This window comes from Fusarium redolens, assembly GCF_020744475.1.
Source record: "Fusarium redolens strain MPI-CAGE-AT-0023 chromosome Unknown BKA55scaffold_32, whole genome shotgun sequence".
NCBI lineage: Eukaryota > Fungi > Ascomycota > Sordariomycetes > Hypocreales > Nectriaceae > Fusarium > Fusarium redolens.
Genome location: NW_025763695.1, coordinates 333,964 through 356,885, shown reverse-complemented (window position 1 = coordinate 356,885; position 22,922 = coordinate 333,964). Strand labels below are relative to the sequence as shown.

Below are 22,922 nucleotides of genomic sequence, written 5' to 3'. Positions count from 1 at the left end.
CGTCGGGGACCGGCAACTTCTGTATTCAATCTAGACCAGGGGTATTTTTCTCACCCAATCCCTGTAACAAATCGCGCGACAAAAGGGCCTACTTGCCTTAGCGCTTAGCATTGACAGAATGATTGTTAAGAAATAGTGGGAGAGTGGGTGGGCGGGCTAACAGGGAATTTTGGGGGGGGGGGGGGGGGGGGCTTAAGCGATAACAGGCTGATTTGAGATCTAGACCCAGCTACTTGGGCGAAAAAGGAAATCACCGGACTTAAGCAGGGGGAAGAAAGTGTTGTTGGTTTTGAAATGTGACAAATGGATGAAGCGAGAAAAGAGGAAGTGATAGACAATTGTTTGTAAGAAGAAGACAAACACCACCAAGTGAGATACTGAAGGTAATCGTTTTATCGGCAACCTATAGCAGTATGAACGTCATTCTGTCAATCGGAAACATTGATAGCCTGGGAGGATCATATCGTCCGGGGGTCAACGTTAACGCAAGGGTCAGCAGCCTTACAGCAAACCACCATGTTCCTGCACTAGCACTAGCCAGGGGTTCGACCCTCTCCATCCACAACCGAGTCAACGTGGTCTTGGACTATTCATCCCAAATTGTACGCCGTCCACATGCCAGTCCAGCCCACTACCTACTACGCCTCTTTTCAATAATGGCGCCCATCGTTAAAAACATGACGCTTAGCCTCTCTCTCCCTTCTCCCCCCCTCAACCCCCATCAGTCACTCTTTTGAACCCTCTATCTTGACTGTTTGAGTCAAGAAGTACACGCCCACGATGGCTAATTCACTCTTTACTTTTTTTCTTCTTACATTCCTTTCATTCTTTGTATCCGCCCAAGACGATGTTAACCCCGGTGATGTGAACCCCGTCCCCCCCGTCGGGGAGATAAAGACCGAAGATCCCATCTCCAGTCCTCTCACCGAAGGATGTCCTCAGCCTTGTAACATCGCGGGTAACGATCCCGCCAACTGGACGCAACTTCACAGTCTGGAGGAACTCGCGGGTTGTACTCTTCCTATGCTGTTTGCCTTCAATGTTGAGAACGATTACAGCGAGTCCGCAACTTTGTATACCTGCCTTACCGAGACGAGCTCTACACAGACCAAGAGGGATGAGGGAACAAAAGTTCAGGCGAGAGCGGCGGAGAGCTCTGTTTCTCTTGCTAGTAACTGCGGTGCTGAGAAAGCTACCGTAAAGACGACCTCATCTTTTGGTAAGACTGTTCTTCGATCTGGTAACAACGTCGCTGCTGCCGCTGGTCTTCTTGCCGATTATCTTGATCACGGCGCTACATGCGGTACTACCATCCTCTTCGCAAAGTCTGGTTCTTCCATCGCTGGCCTTTACGTCGGAGGTGAGGTTCAAAAGGGCAGTGCTTCCAACATTCTTCGTCAATCTACTTCTCGTCTTCAAAAGGGCGTTCAGGCATTCCAGGTCTGCAATGCTAATGACAAGACTGCTGAGACTGTTGGTCTTTTCGCAGCTGATAACGTGAATGGCCTTGAGGCTGTTCAGAATGCTGTGAGGACTTGGTCTCATGGACAGTGTGTTAGCATTGCCCAAGCTTCCAAAGAGTCTATCAACCTTGGTGTTCTGACTACTACCACCGTCAAGGCTCGAGATGTTGAGCTCCGCTCTCGCTTTGCGGGCGTTGAGTCCCTTCTTGCACCCCGCGCCGACTGTCGCGCTATTCAAGTTGTCTCTGGTGATTCTTGTGCTTCGCTCGCTAAGAAGTGCAAGGTTACTACCGCCAACTTCAACAAGTATAACCCCCAGAAGAACTTTTGCTCTACACTCGCTCCTAAGCAGTGGGTTTGCTGCTCTGCTGGTACTCTTCCCGATAAGACTCCTCAGCCTAGCAAGGATGGAACATGCTTCATTTACAAGATAAAGTCTGGCGATGGCTGCTACTCCCTCGGTCAGAACTTTGGTATCACTCAGAAGTTTATTGAGGATGTTAACAAGAACACCTGGGGCTTCGCCGGATGCAACCGTCTTCAGCTCGGTCAGCCTATCTGTCTTAGCAAGGGAAAGAACCCTATGCCTTTACCTATCGCCGGCGCTGTCTGCGGTCCTCAAAAGCCTGGATCTAAGAAACCCTCTAGTGCCAAGACAGGTTGGGATCTCGCCAATATGAACCCTTGCCCTCTTAACGCCTGCTGCTCTGGTTATGGTTTCTGCGGCATTACTTCTGAGTTCTGCACCAACACTACCGCCAAGGGCGCTGCGCCAGGTACAAGCCAGGCGAACACTCCCGGCTGTATCGGAAACTGCGGTACCAAGATCGTCGGTAACTCCAAGAAGCCCGCCAAGTTCCTCAACGTGGGTTACTTCCAGGGCTACAACCTCGGTCGACCCTGCTTGAACATGGACGTCACCAAACTCCCCCAAGTCACGACTCCTTACACTCACATCCACTTTTCTTTTGCCGGTCTCAAGTCCGATTTCTCCGTTCTTCTGCAACCTGATGTCCGTGAGCAATTCCTAAAGTTCAAGGAAGTCAAGGGCAGCTGGAAGAAGATCATCTCCTTCGGTGGCTGGGCTGGTTCAACTGATGCGTCAACATACCAGCTGTACCGCGATGCTATAAAGCCTGCGAACCGTGACAAATTTGCTTACAATATCATGACTGTTCTTAACAACCATAAGCTTGATGGTGTTGATTTCGATTGGGAGTATCCCGGTTCCGCTGGCTCTGACGGCTCTTCTACCGATACTGCCAACTATGTTGCGTTCCTCAAGGTCATGAGGAATAAGATTGGAAAGAGTGGAAAGACTATTTCTGTTGCTCTTCCTGCTGCTTATTGGTATCTTAAGCCGTTCCCTGTTACGCAGATTGCGCCTCTCGTTGATTACATGGTCTACATGACCTACGATCTGCACGGTCAATGGGGTATGTCTCCCTCCCTCGATTCTCGTTTATGACTTATACTAATCTGTTACAGACTACGGTAACAAGTTCATCAGCTCCGGCTGCCCCAACGGCAACTGTCTCCGCTCCCACGTCAACAAGACCGAAACTCTCGACTCCCTCGCAATGATCACCAAAGCCGGCGTCGACCCCGCCAAGGTCGTCATCGGTATCTCCAGCTACGGCCGCAGCTTCCGAATGAAAGACCCCAAGTGCACAGGCCCAACATGTCAATTCACCGGAAGCTTCAGCGTCTCTGAAGCCGAACCTGGTGTCTGCACCGGTGAAGCCGGATACCTCTCCGACGCTGAGATTCGTCTCATCGCGTATGATGCTAAGCAGGGCAAGAAGGGTGTCACGGCGAAGACTTGGTATGATAAGGATTCGGACTCGGATATCATGACGTTTGGAACAAAGGGTAAGGGTATGACTGATTGGGTTGCGTATATGGGACCTACGACGAAGCAGAAGCGTACGGATTGGGCGAAGAGCTTGAACTTTGGTGGTGTTGTTGATTGGGCCGTTGATCTGGAGACCTGGTTCTCTCCCAAGCCTTAGATAGTTCTTTTCTAATATGCTTGCTACCACGGATTATATATACTAATAGCTCATGAATATAATGAACTAAGACTGTGGTGCCTTTGCGTCTTCTTCGTATTGTTTCCATCGATATTCTTTCTCAATTCCTTTTCTTCTCTGCGCCGTATCACAGAGCTTTTCATTCCCGCATTCACATTCTGCACCCTCGCGAAGCCAACGATATGTAAGACTCCATCGAATCTGTCGTAATCGCACTGTTCCATCAGGGAGGGTATCTGTTTTGCGAGATTTAATCCCGTGCGTCCAGTGTAATCGTGAATCACCGCTCATCTGCATCATACTCCTCGGTAACAAGTCAACCTCAATCTTCTCGCCTGTTTCTTTGTTTGAGAATTGCATGAATAGTGGCGAGCCAAGAGATAGTGAGTAGAGCTGATCGAATGGGCCGTGGGTGTCGACGTGAGGCGGTATTCCTGTTCCTGGGGCGTATTGTTGAAGACAGACTTGATCTGGCGGACGGCCTTCGGTTGTTGGCAGCAAAGGGACTAGCCAGTCTGGAAAAGGTTTGAAGGGAGTTTCTTCATCGATGCCGAATGTTTTGTAGCTGAATGTGTAGCCGTAGTGAAGCGAGAGTCGTCCTGGTCGAGTTGGCCATTCTAGCTCATTCTCGAAAATGTGAATGAGTTTCTCTTCATGCTCTGGTGTGATGAAATCTTGTTGCATGAAGATACCCGAGGGTTTGATTGGCAGTTCCTCCATTTTAAGTGTTATAATTTGATGTATTTCGTATTTGGGCTGTGACGAGTGAGATTTCTTTATGGCCTGGATTTCTTGTGGAGATAAGTCCACGTGACATTTTGTGTTTTCATACCACATAAAGTACTAACTACTATTACCCTTACAATATGTAAAAATATATATAACTATTTTAATAACTTTAATAATTTATATATTATAATATTCTTTTCCCCTTGCCTTTAACCTTATAAAAAGCTATTAGGCTTTTTACCTTTTTTATTAAAAACTTAAATAAAAAAAACCTCTATAATAAGCTATTATATTAAAAGTAAATATTAAATAAGGTGTATTTGCCTTATTAATATAATTACGATTTTAATTAAGTAATATAAATACTAGCTCTTAATATAATCCTAGTAATTATCTTATATATACCTTATAACTTTTACTAATTATATATAATTATTATAAATTTATAAATTCTATTTATAAATGCTTTTATAAACTTAGCTAATTAACTATAATATAACTTTTTTATATTAATTAAGCCTAATATATATTAGATTTATTATTAAGAAATATAATACTTTAATAATACTGAATATATATCTTATATTATTTATTAATAATATACTTAATATAACTTAATTTAATATAATTAAATTTAATTATTATAATAAGGGTTTATATTATAAACTTTAAATAATACTTAAATTTATTAAAAAATAAATATAAAAATACTTGCCTTTTTAAAAAGAGATATAATTTACTTATATATTAAAAATATTATTATAAAGTAATTAATTTATAAATTAAATTTTAAATATATTAGACTATATATAATTATTAAAAATATAATTATAAACTAAACTTATTATTAAAGGTTAAGCTTTATATAATCTTTTATATTTTATTACTTAAGTTAATAATAAATATAATATAAATTAAAATAAATAATAAACTTATAAAAATTAAAAGATTAAAAGTTTATAATATAAAAGTAATTAACAAAATATAGAAAATTAATAAGAAAATATAATACCTTATTAAATAGAAATATTACTTAAAAAGTAAAAATATATAAGAATTATTAAAATACTTTATTAATACTTAGTAATTACTAAAGAATTTCTATTAGTAATATTAAAAGAGAAAAGTTTACTTTAATTAATAGTATTTATAATACTAGTTAACTAAGCCTTAATAGTATTAAAAGACTTAGTATTTTTAACTACTTCTAGTATATTTAAAGTATAATAATTTAAGTCTAATTATATTAAGCTAAGTTATACTAGGTTTATTATTAATAGATTATATATAATATATATTAAGTATTATTAAAGTATTATATCTCTTAATAGTAAATTTATTATATATTAGGCTTAATTAATATAAAGAAGTTATATTAATAGCTAGTAAGCTAAGTTCTATTTAATGCTAAATATATATATATATATACTGAGATAGACTGAGGTGCGTTTCCCTTGGACTGCAGGTTAAATGGTGTTAGACTGTAAGGATTGGTACTTCGGTCTTTATTGGTGTTGAGGGATTATAGCTTCTTAAGCTCGGTCTTAACGTAGGTCGATCTGATTAGTGGATAGAGCGGGAAGTTTTGTAGGGTACACGTGACGTAAGCGCGAATATTGTAACATAAAGTCCTAATATTTAATAAAGTATTTTAATATTATACTTATTTAGCTGTCTTTTTTAATAATAAAAATATATTAAGTAATTTAAATACTGATTAGCTTATTATTATAATTATAATAATTTAATTTTAATAACTTTTTTTTTATATTTTAAATACTGCTTTTTTACTATAAAATAATTAGCTAAAGAATAAATTAATATAAAAAAAAGTAAAAAATAAATAAAAAGATTATTTACCTTTAAGAATTAAAATACCCTTTTTATTATATTTATAATTATAATAAGTATATTATATATACTTAAAATAACTATCCCTAGCCTAGTACTTTAGGCCTTAAGCCTTATAATAATTATATTATATATTAAGGAAACTAGTATTTTTAATATATATATAATTATAAGTTTAAGTTAATATATATTAAGATAATATATAAAGAAAGTAAATATATAAGTCTTAAGGGCAAGGCTAATAAAAAGAGAGAGATTATATTATAATCTAAAGGATAAAAGCACTTATATTATATATACCTTACTTAATTTTTACTAATTATATATTAATTTATATTAAACCCCTATAATAAATTATAAGCTATATAAAATAACTTATAATATTAATATATAACTTATTTCAAGCCTGTTTTATAATACTATAAGCTATTATAATATATATATATATATATTTATTTAGCCTTAAATAAAACTTAACTAACTAGCTATTAATATAACATCTTTACTTTAATAAGCCTAATATATATTACTTAAATATTAAAAGATATAATACTTTATATTACTTAATATTATACCTTATATTATCTGCTAATATAAACCTAATATTAACTAGTTTATTTCTTATAAATTATAAATTATTATAAATAACTTATAAATTAAATAAAAAAAGTATAATATATATTTATTTATAATATATACTTATTAAATATATTATATTATAAAAATTATATTTAATTAATCTTATATATATATAAATAAATAAAATAAAGTTAATAAAAAAGTAATAAGTTAAGTAAGGGATATTATAATATAATATTTCCCCTATTTATATTAATAATATACTAATATTATAGCTAATTTGCTTATTTGGTTATATGGCTTATCTTATAACTTATTTAATCCTCTTTTTGCCGCCAATGCCAAATTCACGACTTCAGGTCTTTAACTTCAGGTAACTAAACTTATACAAAACTTAATACATTTCTTCTATTTTCCTGCAAAACCCCGCAATTACCCCGCTTCTATCCTCGCGCTCTCGTAGTCTAAGACCATAACCAGCCTGGTCTTTATAAGTTCTTAGTCTTCTCTAGTACCTCCTTGGCCTACTACTAGATATCCTTAAGCTACTTATTATATAAGCTACCTAAGTTAAGGGCCTTAAGGAACCCCCTCTCCCTCCTGCTTAGCTATATCTTTTTATATAGCTTTTTTTTTAAATCCTTAAGCTTTTACTTTTTATATTTAAGAAAGTCTTTATTAATTAAAGGGTTTTTATAAATAGATTATATAAGTAAGAAGATCTTATAATTAAAGATTATTATCTTAATATAGCTAGTATTATCCTTATTAAATTAGGCCTTTTTAATATTTATAGCTATTATATATAATATATTACCCTTGCCCTTATTTTGCCTAAGAGCTTCTTTAATCTTAAGGATTATATTATAGCCTTTAGTTAGATAAGGCTTATTAGCCCTAGGTGCCTACAGGCTTCTTTAGAGCATTATAGCAGGGCAGCTGTAATACTATTAGCGGTTGCAGCCAGAAGAGGGAAAGTCAGGTCAGATAACTTACTGCAGAAGTATAATAGATAATTAAAGCATAGTATCCATTTAGGTAGGTTATAGGAAGAAGGTTAGGGCCAGCTAATAAGCAGGTAAGGCTTTTTAGCTAGCATATATACAGCTAGGTTTAGGCTGTAATTAAGGCAGCTAACTATAATGATTTGACTTAATAAAGCTTTACTGGCTATAGGGGTAATAAATATTTAAACTATATTAGATTCTAGAGATATTTAGATATACCTTTTAAGGCTAACTTATAAACTTAAAAAAAAAAAAATAATATAATATTTAAGTTTTATTTTTAAATTATTATTAAGTAAAAGTTATAAGATAATTATAATAGTTATATAAGCTATTAAGCTATATGGCAAAAGATTAGGCTATAATTACTATATAAGTAATTATAAATATATTATAGCTGCCTTATAAAAGCCTTATAGCGCTATTACAGGCACGAATTATAATAATAATTAAATATTTTATATTATATACTTATAAATTATATAAAAATATTTAATAATAAGGTAAAAGTAAATATACTAATATATTAATATACTTAAGAACTTTATATACTTAAGAACTTTATATAACTTATTAGCATAGTATCTTTCCGCATTCTAGTTTAAAGCCTGCAGATTTATGTACAGCAAGTAATGAATCATTGAAGTCCTTGAACCAGCGCTGTAATCTCCTTTCCTATCCGCTCCACCATGACCCTGGTTTCCTCTTCATCCATTACACCTCCCTGCACACGGACACCAAAGTCAATCGCGTCTGTTCGAGTATTAGGTGCAACGTCAATGTAGATGTTTCCTTCCGGCAAGTAGGATATGTCGAGTTTGGAAACCGATGTAGCGGACCTTTCTTCATCCGGAAAAGGCTCTGGGGGTATGAAGTCCGTAGGCACGCCTATAGGTAGATGCTTCAACAAGCTGTTTGATTGGGTCGACTCTGGAGCGTCTTCCGTGCCTTGGGATTGGGGTTGCATCCAAAGTAGGTTCAGCCACACGTTGAACAAATGCAGTGAGGTGTCCTCAACGCCCTCCCTCCAACAGGTTAGGATATCACGTAACGAACTCTGTTCATACAGCACTCGTTCGGCTAGTGTGTCTTGGATCCAGCGGGCCTTTTTACCAACTCCAATAGGCTCAACCTCTCCATCAGGTAAAGCATCTTGAACTGTGAGGGGAGTCACGTTAAGACAAGGGCCAGTCACGCGATCAATGTCATTGAAAGCAGCCGATCGACCAGTTTGGTATAGACCCAGTGTTGGGCTTGATAGGCCAGTATCACGGGCAAGAATACGGGAGACTGCAAGGATGACAATGCTTTGAAGGGAGACGTTTGCGGAGCGACAGACCCTGTCTAGATGATCACAGTTCTTGACTGTCTCCCAAGCGCCGACGAACAGTTGCGTGTTGTGCGGCTTCTTGTTATCCACTTGGCCGCTGCGAGTACATTTGACGAGCGTGGGAGCGCTGTGGCCAATTGCTGAGCGCCAGTAGGCAGGCTCGTCCAGCTTCTTTAATGACTGCAGTGTGAATTCAATATATGAAGCAAATTCAGGTCTGGGTGGAGATTGAACTCGGCGGTAATGATCTGATAACTCATTAATGAAGATAGGCATTGTCCATGCATCGTATATAGCGTGATTCATGATAATATGAATTCCATCTCTATCGCCAGCCTTGAGAAGGAGAAGTCGTACAGGCGGCGTGTTTAGGGACGATGGCTTCAAGGCAGCTGCCCGTGCCTGAGCGATGGCAAGACTTTCGAGAGTTTCCGTAGATGTCATGACCTGGAATGTGCTGTCGTTGCGGTCACATTCGCTCAACACAACTTGAACGGCTTCAGAAGGCGAGACAGCATAAAAGCAAGTCCTCAAGACCGGGTTGTTATGGCGCAATGAGAACCAAGCGTCTCTCATAGTTTCCACGTCGATGCGCTCGGAGCATGAGAATGGCCATGCGGGCTCGAAGAGTATCCGCCCAGTCTGTAGCCAAGAAGCAAGATGATACATCTGGCCGCTGAGGCAGGGTAGGATCTTGTCGATTGCATTCGGCGTCAAGCCCAGCTGACCAATCACCTCTTGCTTGATACTGCTGTAGTCCTCGATAAATGAATCCTCGTTGATGGCCTCCTCGGGCATACCCTTGACCCGTAGAGAAATACCACGGAGGGTGTTTCCCTGAAGAACATCAGAAACTCCTGCCTTGAGTCCTGCAGCGCGGCACATGGATGCAACACGAATCGCAGAAAGTGAATCTAATCCTATTTTGAAGATGCTTGTGTCGGGTTGAATGGACTCCGCCGACACCTTGGAAACTTTGGATAGTATGTCTCGGATGATAGACTCATGAGGCGGCGCAGATGTATCAGCCACCGAGACCACGCCGTCAGCAGACGATCCAAGACTGAGGGGTAAGATCTGAAGCTCGTCTGAGAACATTGACACGCATCGTGAGGGGTGTTCAACAATATCGCAAAATGCTTTACTAAAGTCCTTGACAGCCTGGTCGAGATCCCCTTGAGCCATGACTTCTCCTTGGCACGAGACGCGAACCATGATTGCTTTGTCTGTTTGTTCAACCTCGAGATTCATCTTGTACTCTGAGTCGGGAATGTAGTCATCCGTGATATAGGGCACCCAAATCTTATCATCTGTCGGGTTATCCTGCAACATGTGCACATTATTCTGGAACACGAACAATGTGTCGACTAACGCAGCTGCACTGAGCGCCCCGTTCCGTCTCAGAGACTTCTGAACCTCGTGTAAAGGAGCATGCTCATGGCTTTGCGCCTCAATAGTGAAATTCTGTATCATCTGAACCTTGCTTCGATTACTGATGAATGTGGGATCTAGTGTCACCCTCATGGCCACTGTGTTGAAGAGAGGTCCAACCACACGTTCGGCTTCGGGTTCCAAAGATGAGCGCCCGGCAAGCACTTGGCCAAATGCAACGTCTTGTTTCCCTGTCATCTTGGCGAGGACCTTTGCATATGCTAGAATGGCAACACTTTGCACCGTCACCTCCATTTCCTTGCAGCTGTCGGATATGTGCTTCATACCAAGTTCAATCTCGGCTTCAGAATAGAACATTTCTGGAGATGGTTGGTGATGAGGGAATCGCGGTAACGGTGTGACTTCATAACCTTCGAAAGTCTTGATCCAGAATTGGCAAGCTTTGGACTGATCCTGAGACAGCGATCGGACTGCGTCTGCAAATCGTGGGCGATTTGGTAATGAGGTGCCATGGTAAGCTGAAGCTAGGTCATCGAAGATAAAGGGCAGCGAGACGCCATCATAGAGCGCATGATGCATGATGATAACTAAGAGTCTGCCTTCAGCCTCGTTCACGATCACGGGTTGAATTGGTGGGGTGGAAAAGGCCGATTCTGTATCCAATTTGACATATGGTGTGATCGCCTGGATGACGTCGGTTCCCGATGGAAGAGTGACTTCTTGCCAAGTAGCTGGGACATGGCTGTGGACGATGCCAATCCAGGAAGAGTCCATCTCGGGAGCCGGATGGAATGATGTGCGCAGTATGTCATTGGCCATGATGGTGAGGCGATATGCTTCCCTCAACTGATCAACACTAGTCGATTCTGCGAGTCTTACAACGTGCGGATGAACATATAGAACCCCGTTGGCTCCAATGGTTTGAGTGATCATAGCACTCTGTAGTGGACTACATTTGAAGACGGAGTCGACCGTGTCATCTGGACTGAGACGTTCCACTTGAGATGCAAACTCGTCGAGCTGGACATCATCATCGCAGTTGGACCGTGGCGGGCTTGGAGCCCCTGCCCTGGCTTTCTCAATAATACTGTGAGCCAATGCCCCAACGCATGGAAAGCGCATCACCTCGCCCGATGAAACAGTAATTCCAGCATCACGAAGCTGGCTGGAGAATCGTATGGCGGTCACTGAATCCAGTCCAAGACTCAAGAACGACGCGTTCTTGGATATCTGCAAGCCTTCTAAACCACAGAAACGCTTGACGATACCGCAAATCTCGAGCTCGAGGTTCGACCACTGATGGTCGTCCCAGTCTTTCCTGGTGTCCATCTTGGCGGTGGCGCCTGGCCAAGAAGAATGTAGAGAATCAAGGGGCATGGGTTGATTGGATACCACAGCAGACAGAATCAGATTGATCTTTGCCATGAAATCTTGGGCATCATTTTGGTGACCGAAAGCTGATGTAAAACCACAAGTCATGCGAACACACTTGTTCTTTTCATCTGCCTCCACCTCTAGGGCAATAGGGTAATCTGAAGGCATGGTGCTCTCCATTTCCTCCCATAAGTCGTGGCTCTGCTCTTGGGCAGATTTGATGAATGAGAACAGACAGTCGAAGATGGGGCCCTCTGCTTTGACCCATCGTTGAATGTGTCGCAGAGCTGTATGTTGATAATCTAAGGCCTCGGCGGTGCTCTTGTGAACATGTTGGATGACATCTTCCACGGAAGATCGGTTTTCTATGAGCAGTCTAGCAGGAATAGTAGTAATGCATGGTAAGAGCACAGAGTCGGCTCCTGTGACCGGAAGTGCCCTTCCAGAAAGTACGACGCCGTAAGTCACATCAGATGAGCCTACCGCGTCGGCCACGGCCAAAGCAAAAGCCGCCTGAATGAGTGAGGATAACGTAGATTTCAGTCCAGCGGCGCAGCTCTCGAGTTCAGGGAGGGATTGTGACAGTGTCGTGGAGTGGGCATGCCCAGTAGAGTCCCATACAGGTTTTTTGAAAATCGTTGGTCTACAATCGGAGAGTATCTGACGCCAGTACAATTCTGACTTTTCCATATTTTGGGAACAAACATGCTTGATGAAGGTCTCGGGTGATCCTCGATTAGGAGGCGGAACCACTGCCAAGTATCGTGCAGCAAAATCTTGCAGCAACATACCGAGTGATGCACCGTCGTAGAGACAGTGATGTATTGAGATGAACAACGCCAGTGCTTGTTTGGAGACGGGGCTAACTGCGTGCAGAATGCGAAGGGGTGGGACACACGCTATATTACTGGTAATATCCCGCCCGATTGCGTCCTGGCGACAGTGGAAGTCTGCCATGGCCACTTCAAAGCTGTCGTACTGCCTCTCCGTCCAATCGCCGCAATGGCTAGGCTCAAGTATGACCTGTACAATCTCCGAAGGTAGCGGGACAAAAACCGTTCTCAAGATTTCAGTTTCTTTGATAGTATCCTGCCATGCGGCTTGGAGCCTGGCCGGATCAACAGATGAGTTCATCTTCAGCACGATATGGTTGACGTAAAGATCTGAATTGCTGTTCATGGATCGTGCGACAAGACCCTCTTGAAGCGGCAAACAGGGTCTCACAGACGCTACAGATGACCGATGTATATTGGATGGTCGGCTTTCAAATAACTCGGCTTCTAGCTTTGAGAATCTCGTTTGCACTTTCGAGGATGAATCTGCCTCCGACGCTGGGCTTGAGTCCCGCGGGAGGCGAGCGAGCTGTTCCACTACAGGGTTGCCCATAACAAGTGCGACGGAAGCAGACAGGCCAACGTTTCGAAGACGGACCGAGAGATTGATTGCGCTCAAGCTGTCAATGCCAATCTCGAAGATGTTTGTATGCGGATAGATTGTGGACCGCTCAATTGCAATCGTGTCGCAGATGGCGTCTATGACAACCTCTTCATCCGTTGTCAACTCCCTGCCCTGGTGCAGACCGTTATGCATAGTCTCGTTGCCGCCAAGAACTTGAGGCAGGGGCATACTTGCAAACAGCTCCTGCAGTAGATTGCTGTTTACCTTGTCTGACATGGCAGCAAAGGGTATGTAGTTGACAGGAAGAACAATATCTGGGACCATATAACAGGGCAGTTTTCGGCGACACGCGCTTTGTATATACTTGCCCAATGTGTAAATATCATCTGAGATGACTGACGGGATGTCCTTCGAACTGCATCGCTGCGCCCCTAAGCGGGCGATGAATGAGACAAGCTGGCTGCGTGCGAGTCCAGGATGCTTGGCAATGATAGTGACAACGTCAATAGGGTCTCTGGAAGACGTCCTCAAAACCTCAGAAACCTCGCCCAACTCGAGCCGTTGGCCACGGATCTTGGTTTGATCATCGCCACGCCCAAGGTACTCGATACTGCCATCTGGCATGATTCTTCCGATATCACCCGTCCGGTACATTTTCTCACCACCAGGTCCGGTGGCAAACCCTTTGGTATCAGGCCTGTTCAAGTATCCTTTCCCAACAAGGTCCCCCGTGAAGCAAAGCTCCCCTGTCTGCCCACGGAGAGCATAGTCGAGGCTGTCGGGAAGAAGAACATGACAAGCACAGGACGACAAGGGAAGCCCAATGTTGCGCAAGGTCGAATGTTCATTGACCAGTGCAAATGAACATCCAACTGTCAGCTCGGTAGGTCCATAGGCATTCATGACGGCCACCTGACTTGCGCAGCCCCATGTATCCAATACCCTTTGGGAGATTTTCTCTCCACCGACACTCAAGAGTCTTAGACTAGGGCAGTCCCGGGGACGGATGTCAGCCTGATCAAGCAAAGACGGGACAAAACCGGCATGGGTGATCTCCAACTTGGCAACTGTCAATCTGAAATCGTCCACCAATAGTGAACGTGCGCCAGTGGATGTTGCCATGCCGTGGCGCCACGGGAAGAACATCTCGGCTATATGAGGATCAAAAGCTCGACTGGCCTGGCCTAACCAACGACCCTTGCCACCAAGGTCGAGAGTAGCTGGCGCAATCTTGCAAACGAACTCAGATAGAGACTCGATGAAAGAAGACAGATTACCTCGAGTTATCATGACGCCTTTGGGCTTGCCGGTCGACCCAGAAGTGTAAAGAATGTATGCAGTATCGTGAGGATCGGCTGCATAGGTCTTATTCTCGGACGGAAATCCTAGTAACTCTTGCTGGAATGATGGCTCGTCAATGCATATAGTCCGGCATTGGCTCGATCTATGCCGAAAGCTTGAGGCAAAAGCTGTTTCAGTGAATACTACAGGAGCATCGCCATCATCGATCAGAAACGCCTTGCGATCATCAGGAAGTCCTTCGTCAATCGGAAGATAAGCATTCCCAGATTTGATAATTCCAACAAGTACCGGATAAGAGGCAAGGTTTCGTCGAGAGCACAGAGCAACCGTCCGATTCTTGATCTTGTAGTGGTTGAGATAGGCTGCAACTTGATTTGCAGCAGAGTTGAGCTGACCATAGTTCATACAGAGCTTCTCAACTCCAGTTTCGGTGATTGACAATGCCTCTTCGACTGCTGTCCACATGGGGTGCTGTTCAGCGTTGATCTCGATCCAGCGTACAGGACTCAGATTTGATGATTCCTTCACAGCATCGCTTGAGTTAGGGGCTGAGACGGATATTAAAGACTTTCTGATCAAACTAGGAAGAGACTTTAGAGGCACATCTGGATTACAGAGCATGGCGCCAACTAAGGCATCGATTTGGTGGGCCAAGATGGCCAGTTGCTCAGAACTCATAATCGTGTCCAGCGACGATGCTTGAAGGATGACTATACCATCAGGATCCTGATACACGTTCAAAGCCATGGGATGCTCAACAGCCAACCCAAAGTCATCTGGCTTCGGATCCCAGACGGTTCCAGCAGAGGCAGCCATAAGATCCACCTCGTTGCTGGAGTGGAATGTAAATACGCCGGGATACAGACACTCGCCTCGTTTCTTGTTCAGGAGCTTGCGGATGACTCGTGCATGGATATGGCGGTACTTTCTTGCATTTGTGGACAAGCGATGCTGTTCTGCTAACACTTCTCTCACGGTGCCATTTGAGTTGAATGGTACGGGTACAACTGAAATGAGAGGTCCGATGGTACGATCGACATCTGCATCCAACACACGATCCGATAGTGTCTCTGCAAATACGACGCCGGGGTTTCCCAGGTAACTCAACAGCACAAGTCCAAAGACCGCTCGCACAACAGATGCGATGGATGAAACACCGAGTCCAGCAACCGTTGCTTCTAATTGCGAGACAGGAAATGAAAGCCGAACTGTCTCGGTGATGAAATTGCGGTGCTTTGCTTGCCCAGGCGTGGTTCTCTCCCCTGTGAGGTCCGGCCATGAAGGGACTTCAAGTTTTGCATACTCAGCAAGTTCTGGTTCCCAGAAACTCTGAGCATCGAGACACGCTTTGTTGCTGGGGAGCACGAGAGGCAGAACGTTCCGGAGTTGAGGCCTGCTGGGCACCTCAGCGCCGTATGCACAGCAGACATCACTGGTGATGTACCCAAGTGACTGGCCGTCGTGTAAGACGTGATGGACAGAGAAAACCATGGTTTTCTCTCCGTCATTGTCCATGATGGTGACAGCCCACGGCGGATGCTGGAAATAACTTGATTGATGCTCGTTCAGAAGTGCGACAATTCTCTGGTGCAAGTCTTGTCGATAACTCTTGTTTGTGCATTCAATGTACTTCCAGTCAACCTCGTGTTGCTCATAAATGATTTGTAAGACGCCGAAATAATCTCTGTGGCTAAAACCCTCCTTCTGAGTGGCTGCAACCGGAAGGAAACCAATCCGAAGCGCCTCGTTGTTCTGACAGACAGTGTCCCGCGCCTGCTTGAGTTTTCCAATGTCTATGTCTGAGTGAAGACTGAAGGAGTGATGGCTCCAATACATCTCCGAAGTTGTCAGTGTCTCGCTAAGGAAACTCTCTTGAATGGCCCTTGCGGGGCAAACGAAGAAGCTCCCCGAAACCAAGACCGACACGTCTCGGTGCCATTCCCGATTGAAATGCTCGAGATCAAACAAATCCTCCGCCTGACAAGCCTCCGACCATGAACCAGCCAAAAGGATCAGGTCTTTGACAGTTTCGCATTGTAGGACATCAACAACGGAGATGCGGTAACCCGCTTCGTTTAGGCGTGAGGCAAGGCGAATGGCTCTAATGGAGTCGATGCCCAAACCGCGAAGCCTACTCAACTCGTTGAAAGAAGTTACCGGGACGCTAGACAGGGATGAAATGTTACAGATGATGCTCTTCTTCAAATCACTATCAATCTCATCACTTGGTGCTTCGTAATTCTCATCCCGAGTATGGCAAGCTGCCTCCCAGCCGTCCACGTCCAAGCTCGTGTACAGAGCCTGAAGCGCACGTCGATCGGCTTTGGCTGACTGCGTTTTGGGGATGCTCGGAACAACGACAAAGGTAGACGGAATCATATGACCTGGGAGAGTGACAGATGCCTCCCTGATAGCAGAGCGAGCAATGCCAATCGCAGTGTCGTTCAAGAGGATGGTCTGTACTTGTTGGCTAGGCTCGACAGCTTGTGGGGCAGCGATGAAAGCCACAACAGCTTCGTTTGGTCTGTCAGGACGCTTGAGAACCATGGTTTCGATGGATTCGACCAATGGGTGACAGTGGCGTAGGGAGAAGCTGATTTCACTGAGTTCAACACGAATACCGCCAAGTTTAACAAGGTCGTCTGCTCGATTGATGTATTCCAACGAACCGTCTGAAAGCATACGGACTAGGTCTCCAGTGTAATAGAGAATCTGGTTGAATTCCTCGTTCCACACGTATTTTGCTTTGTTTGTCTCGGGTTGCTTTAGATAGCCAGGAGACAATTGAGGGCCACCCAGTGCCAGTTCTCCGACGGCATGCTTCATGACGAACTTACTGTCTTGTGTGACAAATACGGAGACGGATTTCAAAGGCCAGCCAATGTTTCCGCTCTTGACTTGATTTTGTTCGTTTCCAAACTCGCGAAGGGTAGAAACGATTGTTGCCTCGGCCGGACAATATGTGTTGAAGGCTCTCATGTTCTGTCCCCAGTCGTCAGCGACAGGCTGCGGGAGCTTCTCGCCAATCATAGTGATGGTCTGTAGAGTCTTGCAACTACTCCTCTGCAGACCAGCAGAGAACGTAGGGGTAAGGTGAGCATGAGTCGCGCCGGTCACGTTTGCGAGCTCCGCAAATGAACCAAGCATCACGTCTCGAGGCGCCGAAATTAACAACCCACCAGAGCTCCATGTGAAAAATAGGTCCTGAATAGAGACGTCGAATGTAGGTTGGGAGAATTGGAGACATCGAACGGGCTGTCCATCTCTCGTTCCGGGAATTGCTTCGATCAAAGAATTGATGCTTGCAAAAGCAGACGAATGGCTAATGGGTACACCCTTGGGCATACCAGTTGTACCACTGGTCCAGATCATATATGCCGTTTTGGTTGGGTCAGTGATAGGTGAGTCGCTAGCTTGGACGTCCATATAATAATCAGATTCTTGTGTGAAAGGGAACACATCGACTGTCATAACGCCGTTCGGTAAGGCTGCCTCCATCCCAATGCAGTCGCGAGATGAGGTCAAAATCAACTGTGCTTCAGTTCGGCCAATAAGGTCGCAGCGACGTTGGGGTGGTGAATACACATCGATAGGGCACCAAGCGCCACCAGCCTTCAGAGTACCTAAGATGGCCACATATAGCGCGGGGCTCTTCTCGATGTGTATAGGAACAATGGTCCCTGACAATGGTCCAAAGTGAGATACCATGAAGTTTGCAAGGGACTGGGCTTTAGCATTCAGTTCCGCATAAGTCCAGCAGATATTGGCTGGACTATCTCCGTCGAAGAGATTGCCTCTAAAAAGTAGAGCATGGTCGTCAGGATCCGACTTTGCGTGAGCTTCGAACTGAGAGTGAATGAGGGCATTGGGTGGAATCTCTTGGGATATGACTTGATCAAGACAGGATCTTAGTGACAAATCACCAACAAAACGGTTTCCCAAGAAGCTCTCCTCTGGTTGACTTAGGATGCGAGAGATGATGAGACTCATTTCGCGGAGCATTAGCTCAGCAGCGTCGTATTCCAAGTATGAATCATTGAAAGTAGCCCTGAGTGTCAGACTCGAGTCCTTTCCTGGCCAGGCTTCTACCATGACCGCAAAGTCATTCTCCATCGCAGGGTGGTGAATGGAAGTCCAGAGCCCTTCAGATGCAGACTCAGTGTTGAAGTCTTGGTAAGCCAAAAGTGTGTCGTAATGAAGGCGGCCGTCTGCTGTGACTACTGAGCCAAGTCGAGGTTGAAGGTGTGAGAGTGATGCAGCATTTGATGCTACAAGAGACTCTGCAACGGAGCGGTTGGTCCACTCAACCCCATTGAGTTGTTCGTCCTCCAGTCTAAGGCGAATGGGGACGGTGGTAAACGTTGGACCGATGCAGTTCTCAGTTCGTGGATCCAGTCTCCCTGATACTACGCTTCCGATCACAACATCTTGTTCTGGTGTTCCAGAATAAGCCAGAAGAATTGAAGCCCACGCCGCTTGGAGGACAGAGACAGGCGTGGCGCCCATACTCTTGGATGCCTTTTTCAGTTCGCTGTTCCCAATGTGAGAGTTGACCTCGACCATCTGAGTTTTGGAGCTTGAACCAGGTTGATACGGAGTGAGAGATGGGAATCCAACTGGCGAATGCCCTTCTAGATGCTTGTTCCAGAATCGCGCAGCTGCCTCAAAGTTGGCCGAGAAATGACGATGCACAATGTGCTCCAAGGATGTGCGCGTTCGCACAGGCCTGCCTTGGTAAGCATCAGTGACATCTTGCAGGAGGATTTCAAGAGAACCACCATCAAATATACCATGGAACATGCTCAGTACAATAGTACACTTGCTTGCGGAGGAGGCGAGCGAAATATGCGAAGGATTCATGCCAATATCAATTTTGGCTTCGGCATTTTGACAGGCCTGCTCAAGAGCGAGATCGTAATCGCCGTATGCCAGGCCAGCGCTATACGTGCTCCAGGTGGGTTTGACAAAATCGCCTCCCGGTTTGAGAATACACTGAGCGAAAGGAGACATGTTGTCATCCAGATGGCAAAATACTGTCCTGAAAGAGTCGTAGCTACTCATCACAGTGTCCCAGGAGCTTTTCAACCTTTCAATGTCAACGCCATCACAAACAGGCATGACTGAATGGTAGATATAGGTCGGGGTAGAAACAGTTGTGGCATTTGAACCTCGCAAGAAGCTGGCAAGCATTCCTGACTGTGTCGCTGTAGTTGGTAGCACCGACTGAATCTGGTCCTCACGTAATCCAAGCCTCTTGGCACAACCCGATAAGTTTCTTTTGGCGAATGAATCAAGGCTCTTCCGAAGTTGTGCTTCATCGATAGTACTCTTTGAGCTCGAGCCTTCAGTCTGAGAGGCGAGCCTAACTTTGGTTGCCAAAGCTCCAATAGTTCTAGATTGGAGGACGTCTCCAACTTCCAGGCCGTTGATAGAGTGATCTCGCAACTTCTGGAGAAGTCGCACTGCTCCGAGGCTTTCCAAACCAAGCGAGGCTAGTGATGTTTCTGGACTAATAGTAGAGCTTACTTCGGCAACCGTCTCGCATAGCGCTTCCATGAGAACAGTCGGAGTATAGGTCTGCAATGGCTTGTCGTATGAATCAAGCTCATCGTAGGTAGTGGACAGATCCTGAGACTCGCTTGAGGGAATGAACGTATGGTATCTGTTCGATTGTGATATCTCGGAGTATACTCTCTTGCGATCGACTTTCCCAGAGCTGGATCGCGGCAGACTATCAAGGAAGATGTACCTTGAAGGTCGCATGTAGGCAGGTAAGAACTTGTCACTGTTGCGAGAGCAGCTGTCAACAATAACCTGCCTTTCATCTGATGACTGCGTCTTCGTCACGATGCAGGCAACAATCTGGTCACTTCCCTCCCGATTACCACTCGATTTGGAGACTGCAACGACCAACTCAGTCACTCCATGTACAGTGGCAAGAACCGACTCGATCTCGCCCAGCTCGACACGACGGCCGCTCAGTTTGACTTGATCAGAGCTGATTCGTCCAAGGAACTCGATAAGCTGTCTGCCAGACTCATCCCAAACAATACGCGCCATATCACCAGTTCGATACAGCCGACCGTACTCCATGCTTGAGATATAAGCCTTGGCCGTCTCTTCAGGTTGATGCAAGTACCCTTTGCTTACTTGAGGGCCCCCTATGGCAAGCTCTCCGACAAATCCAGTCGGCATCACTTTGGGTACTTGGCTCCTATGATCCAGAATAAACATAGAACATGTTGGAAGAGCTTCACCAATGATTGACCCCCGAACTGAGTACTTGACCGGTGCCAAAAATGTGCAGTTAATGGCAGCTTCAGTCGGTCCGTAGAAATTGGCTAGGGTATAAGTAGTATCTGGTGATCGAAGGCCAAAGTTATCGATCACAGTTCGATTCAGCTTTTCACCCATACACCATAGGGACTTCAGTGTCTGGAGGCGAGATGGTCGTAACAACGCAGCTAAGCTAGGCGTAGCCATCATTATGGTTGCCCGTGCTTCGTTGATGGTCCCTTCCGGGTCTGTTAAAGTCAGGTTCCGCGGTGCGGCGCATAGCGTTCCTCCGTTGCTCAAGGTGACAAAGATTTCCATGATGGATGGATCAAAGGTGGGCGCTGCAAACTGAAACCAGCGGAAACTGCCATTTTGTGGTTCTGGAAGAACAATAGCTGTTGAGTGTGACCCAATCGAGCAGGCTGCTGCTGAATGAGATACTTGAACTCCCTTGGGTTTGCCAGTCGATCCGCTGGTGAAAAGCAAATAAGCCAACTGACAGCTGGAAATTGGCCGTGGCTGAAAATTGCACTCTGCATTCGTAACCGACGTGTCTAGATTTGACAGAGTTGTCCATCTAGACATCCGACTAACATCAATCCGGGTCGCCTGGATACCTTGATCGGCCCATGCGTCTGGCTTCTCACCGATACCGAGCACAACAGGAGGTGATATGTCCTGGATGAGCTCTCGTACCCGTTCAAGGGGAGCTTCCATGGGTAGCGGGGAGAATGCGAAGCCGGCTTTGAGAATGGCAAGGTAGGAGATATACAACTCAGGAGAAGTTGACATGTAGACTGGGAGAACATATTGATCTGCTGTAATTGTATCTTGAGATGCCAGGCCGACCAGGCAGGAGGCCAAATAATTAGCGGCGTTATTGAGTATACCGTAGCTCAAGACTTGATGCTGCGCGGGCTCCTTCGAGTTCGAGAGGGACAAGACGAAATCTACAGCGGGAGAGTTTGGAGTTTTGAAAGCCCAATACTCAAAGCCCGCATGTAGATGAGTCGCTCTGGTGGCAATATCCCAATTACTACTGAATCGAGGAGGTGGTTCTAGCAGAGGGGGGTGGTTGACAACAGAAGACTGGGGGGCAAGGTGATCACCAAATTCAGTGCCAGGGACAATTTGTGAAATGAAGACTCTGAGAAGTTGCGTGGCCGCTTGTTCAGGGATGCGTTCAGAAGGATAGGAGATATGGATAGTAACCGTGTTTGCTGCCGCGCTTGGTCGAATATGGAGGATGAACAACTACCGTAAGGTCAGCCTAAAGCAGAACAAACAAAAAACAGACTACGTAGCTCTCACATCTTGTCTTTCTAGCTTGGGGTCGTCACCAGGATCGGATGTGCGCAAGTCCAGAGCGAATTGTATCTCGTCTTCCTGGCAGAACGACAGATCCAATTCATCCCAGCGGGGCATGAGAGACTCACCCGCTTGCAGAGTTCCATGATGAATCACGGCAGAGACAACTGAAATGGAGGACAATGATGTCTCAGACTCCGAACCCCGGGCAAGGATGAAAGCGACCTCGTCTGCACCAGTACAGCCCGACACAAGTCGAGCATAAGACTCAATAAATTTGGCCTCGTTGGAAGTTTTAAAACAGTATGGTAGGTTTATTTTCTCGGTGAAACCTTTACAGTCTTCCGCGGGGGTAGCCAAGTAATGATCGAGGATATCCAGTGCTGGCACTTTCGTGGCTGGAGGTGTCCCAGCAGGTTGTTCACCACATATGATTGATGGTGTCATCTTTTCAGAGAATAGAATAGGAGATTAAAACGAAATAATTGAATGATTTTTTTATTGTAATTTTTTAATTCTTTTTTGTAGCAAAACTGAAGGAGTCAAAATCGCGCCAGATCTTCACATCACTTCCATACATAATCATTTAAAGCTTGCACCACCTCCCTATGGAACATTGAGGGATATAACCTTGAAAAGGACCGCCTTGGTTGTAACTGTCATAATTACCATGGACACGCCGATGCCGGTTGAAATGACATTGTTCATCAGGACCCAACCATTCCATAAAATTGGTAAACTTGTAGTTGAGGTCGCATGGCTATTGGAGAGCCCGCTTTGTTATGCAAATGTTGGGCGGTTATTTCTTATGGTACATGTTGTTTCGAGTTTGAATCGGGCTATACGCCCGAGTGAGGTGGACGATCTTATCAATCTGATA

At 44.6% G+C, this 22,922-nt stretch overlaps 3 protein-coding genes across 3 annotated transcripts; 1 reads left to right on the top strand and 2 right to left on the bottom strand.

Moving 5' to 3' along the window:
- Positions 1-780: 780 nt before the first annotated feature.
- BKA55DRAFT_529502 (glycoside hydrolase superfamily) lies at positions 781-3,475 on the top strand (the record flags this gene model as incomplete). Its single annotated transcript, XM_046189082.1, has 2 exons — positions 781-2,899; positions 2,952-3,475. The coding sequence occupies 2 exons, from the start codon at positions 781-783 to the stop codon at positions 3,473-3,475; spliced, it is 2,643 nt and encodes an 880-aa protein (XP_046041534.1).
- A 66-nt stretch (positions 3,476-3,541) lies between these two features.
- Positions 3,542-4,216, bottom strand: BKA55DRAFT_529482 (uncharacterized protein; the record flags this gene model as incomplete). The annotated part of the gene is made up of 1 exon (XM_046189077.1): positions 3,542-4,216. One exon carries the CDS (start codon positions 4,214-4,216, stop codon positions 3,542-3,544), a length of 675 nt encoding a protein of 224 aa, XP_046041533.1.
- Positions 4,217-8,299: 4,083 nt separating this feature from the next.
- Positions 8,300-22,489, bottom strand: BKA55DRAFT_529322 (ferrirhodin synthetase; the record flags this gene model as incomplete). Its single annotated transcript, XM_046189064.1, has 2 exons — positions 8,300-21,988; positions 22,046-22,489. 2 exons carry the CDS (start codon positions 22,487-22,489, stop codon positions 8,300-8,302), a joined length of 14,133 nt encoding a protein of 4,710 aa, XP_046041532.1.
- Positions 22,490-22,922: the final 433 nt, after the last annotated feature.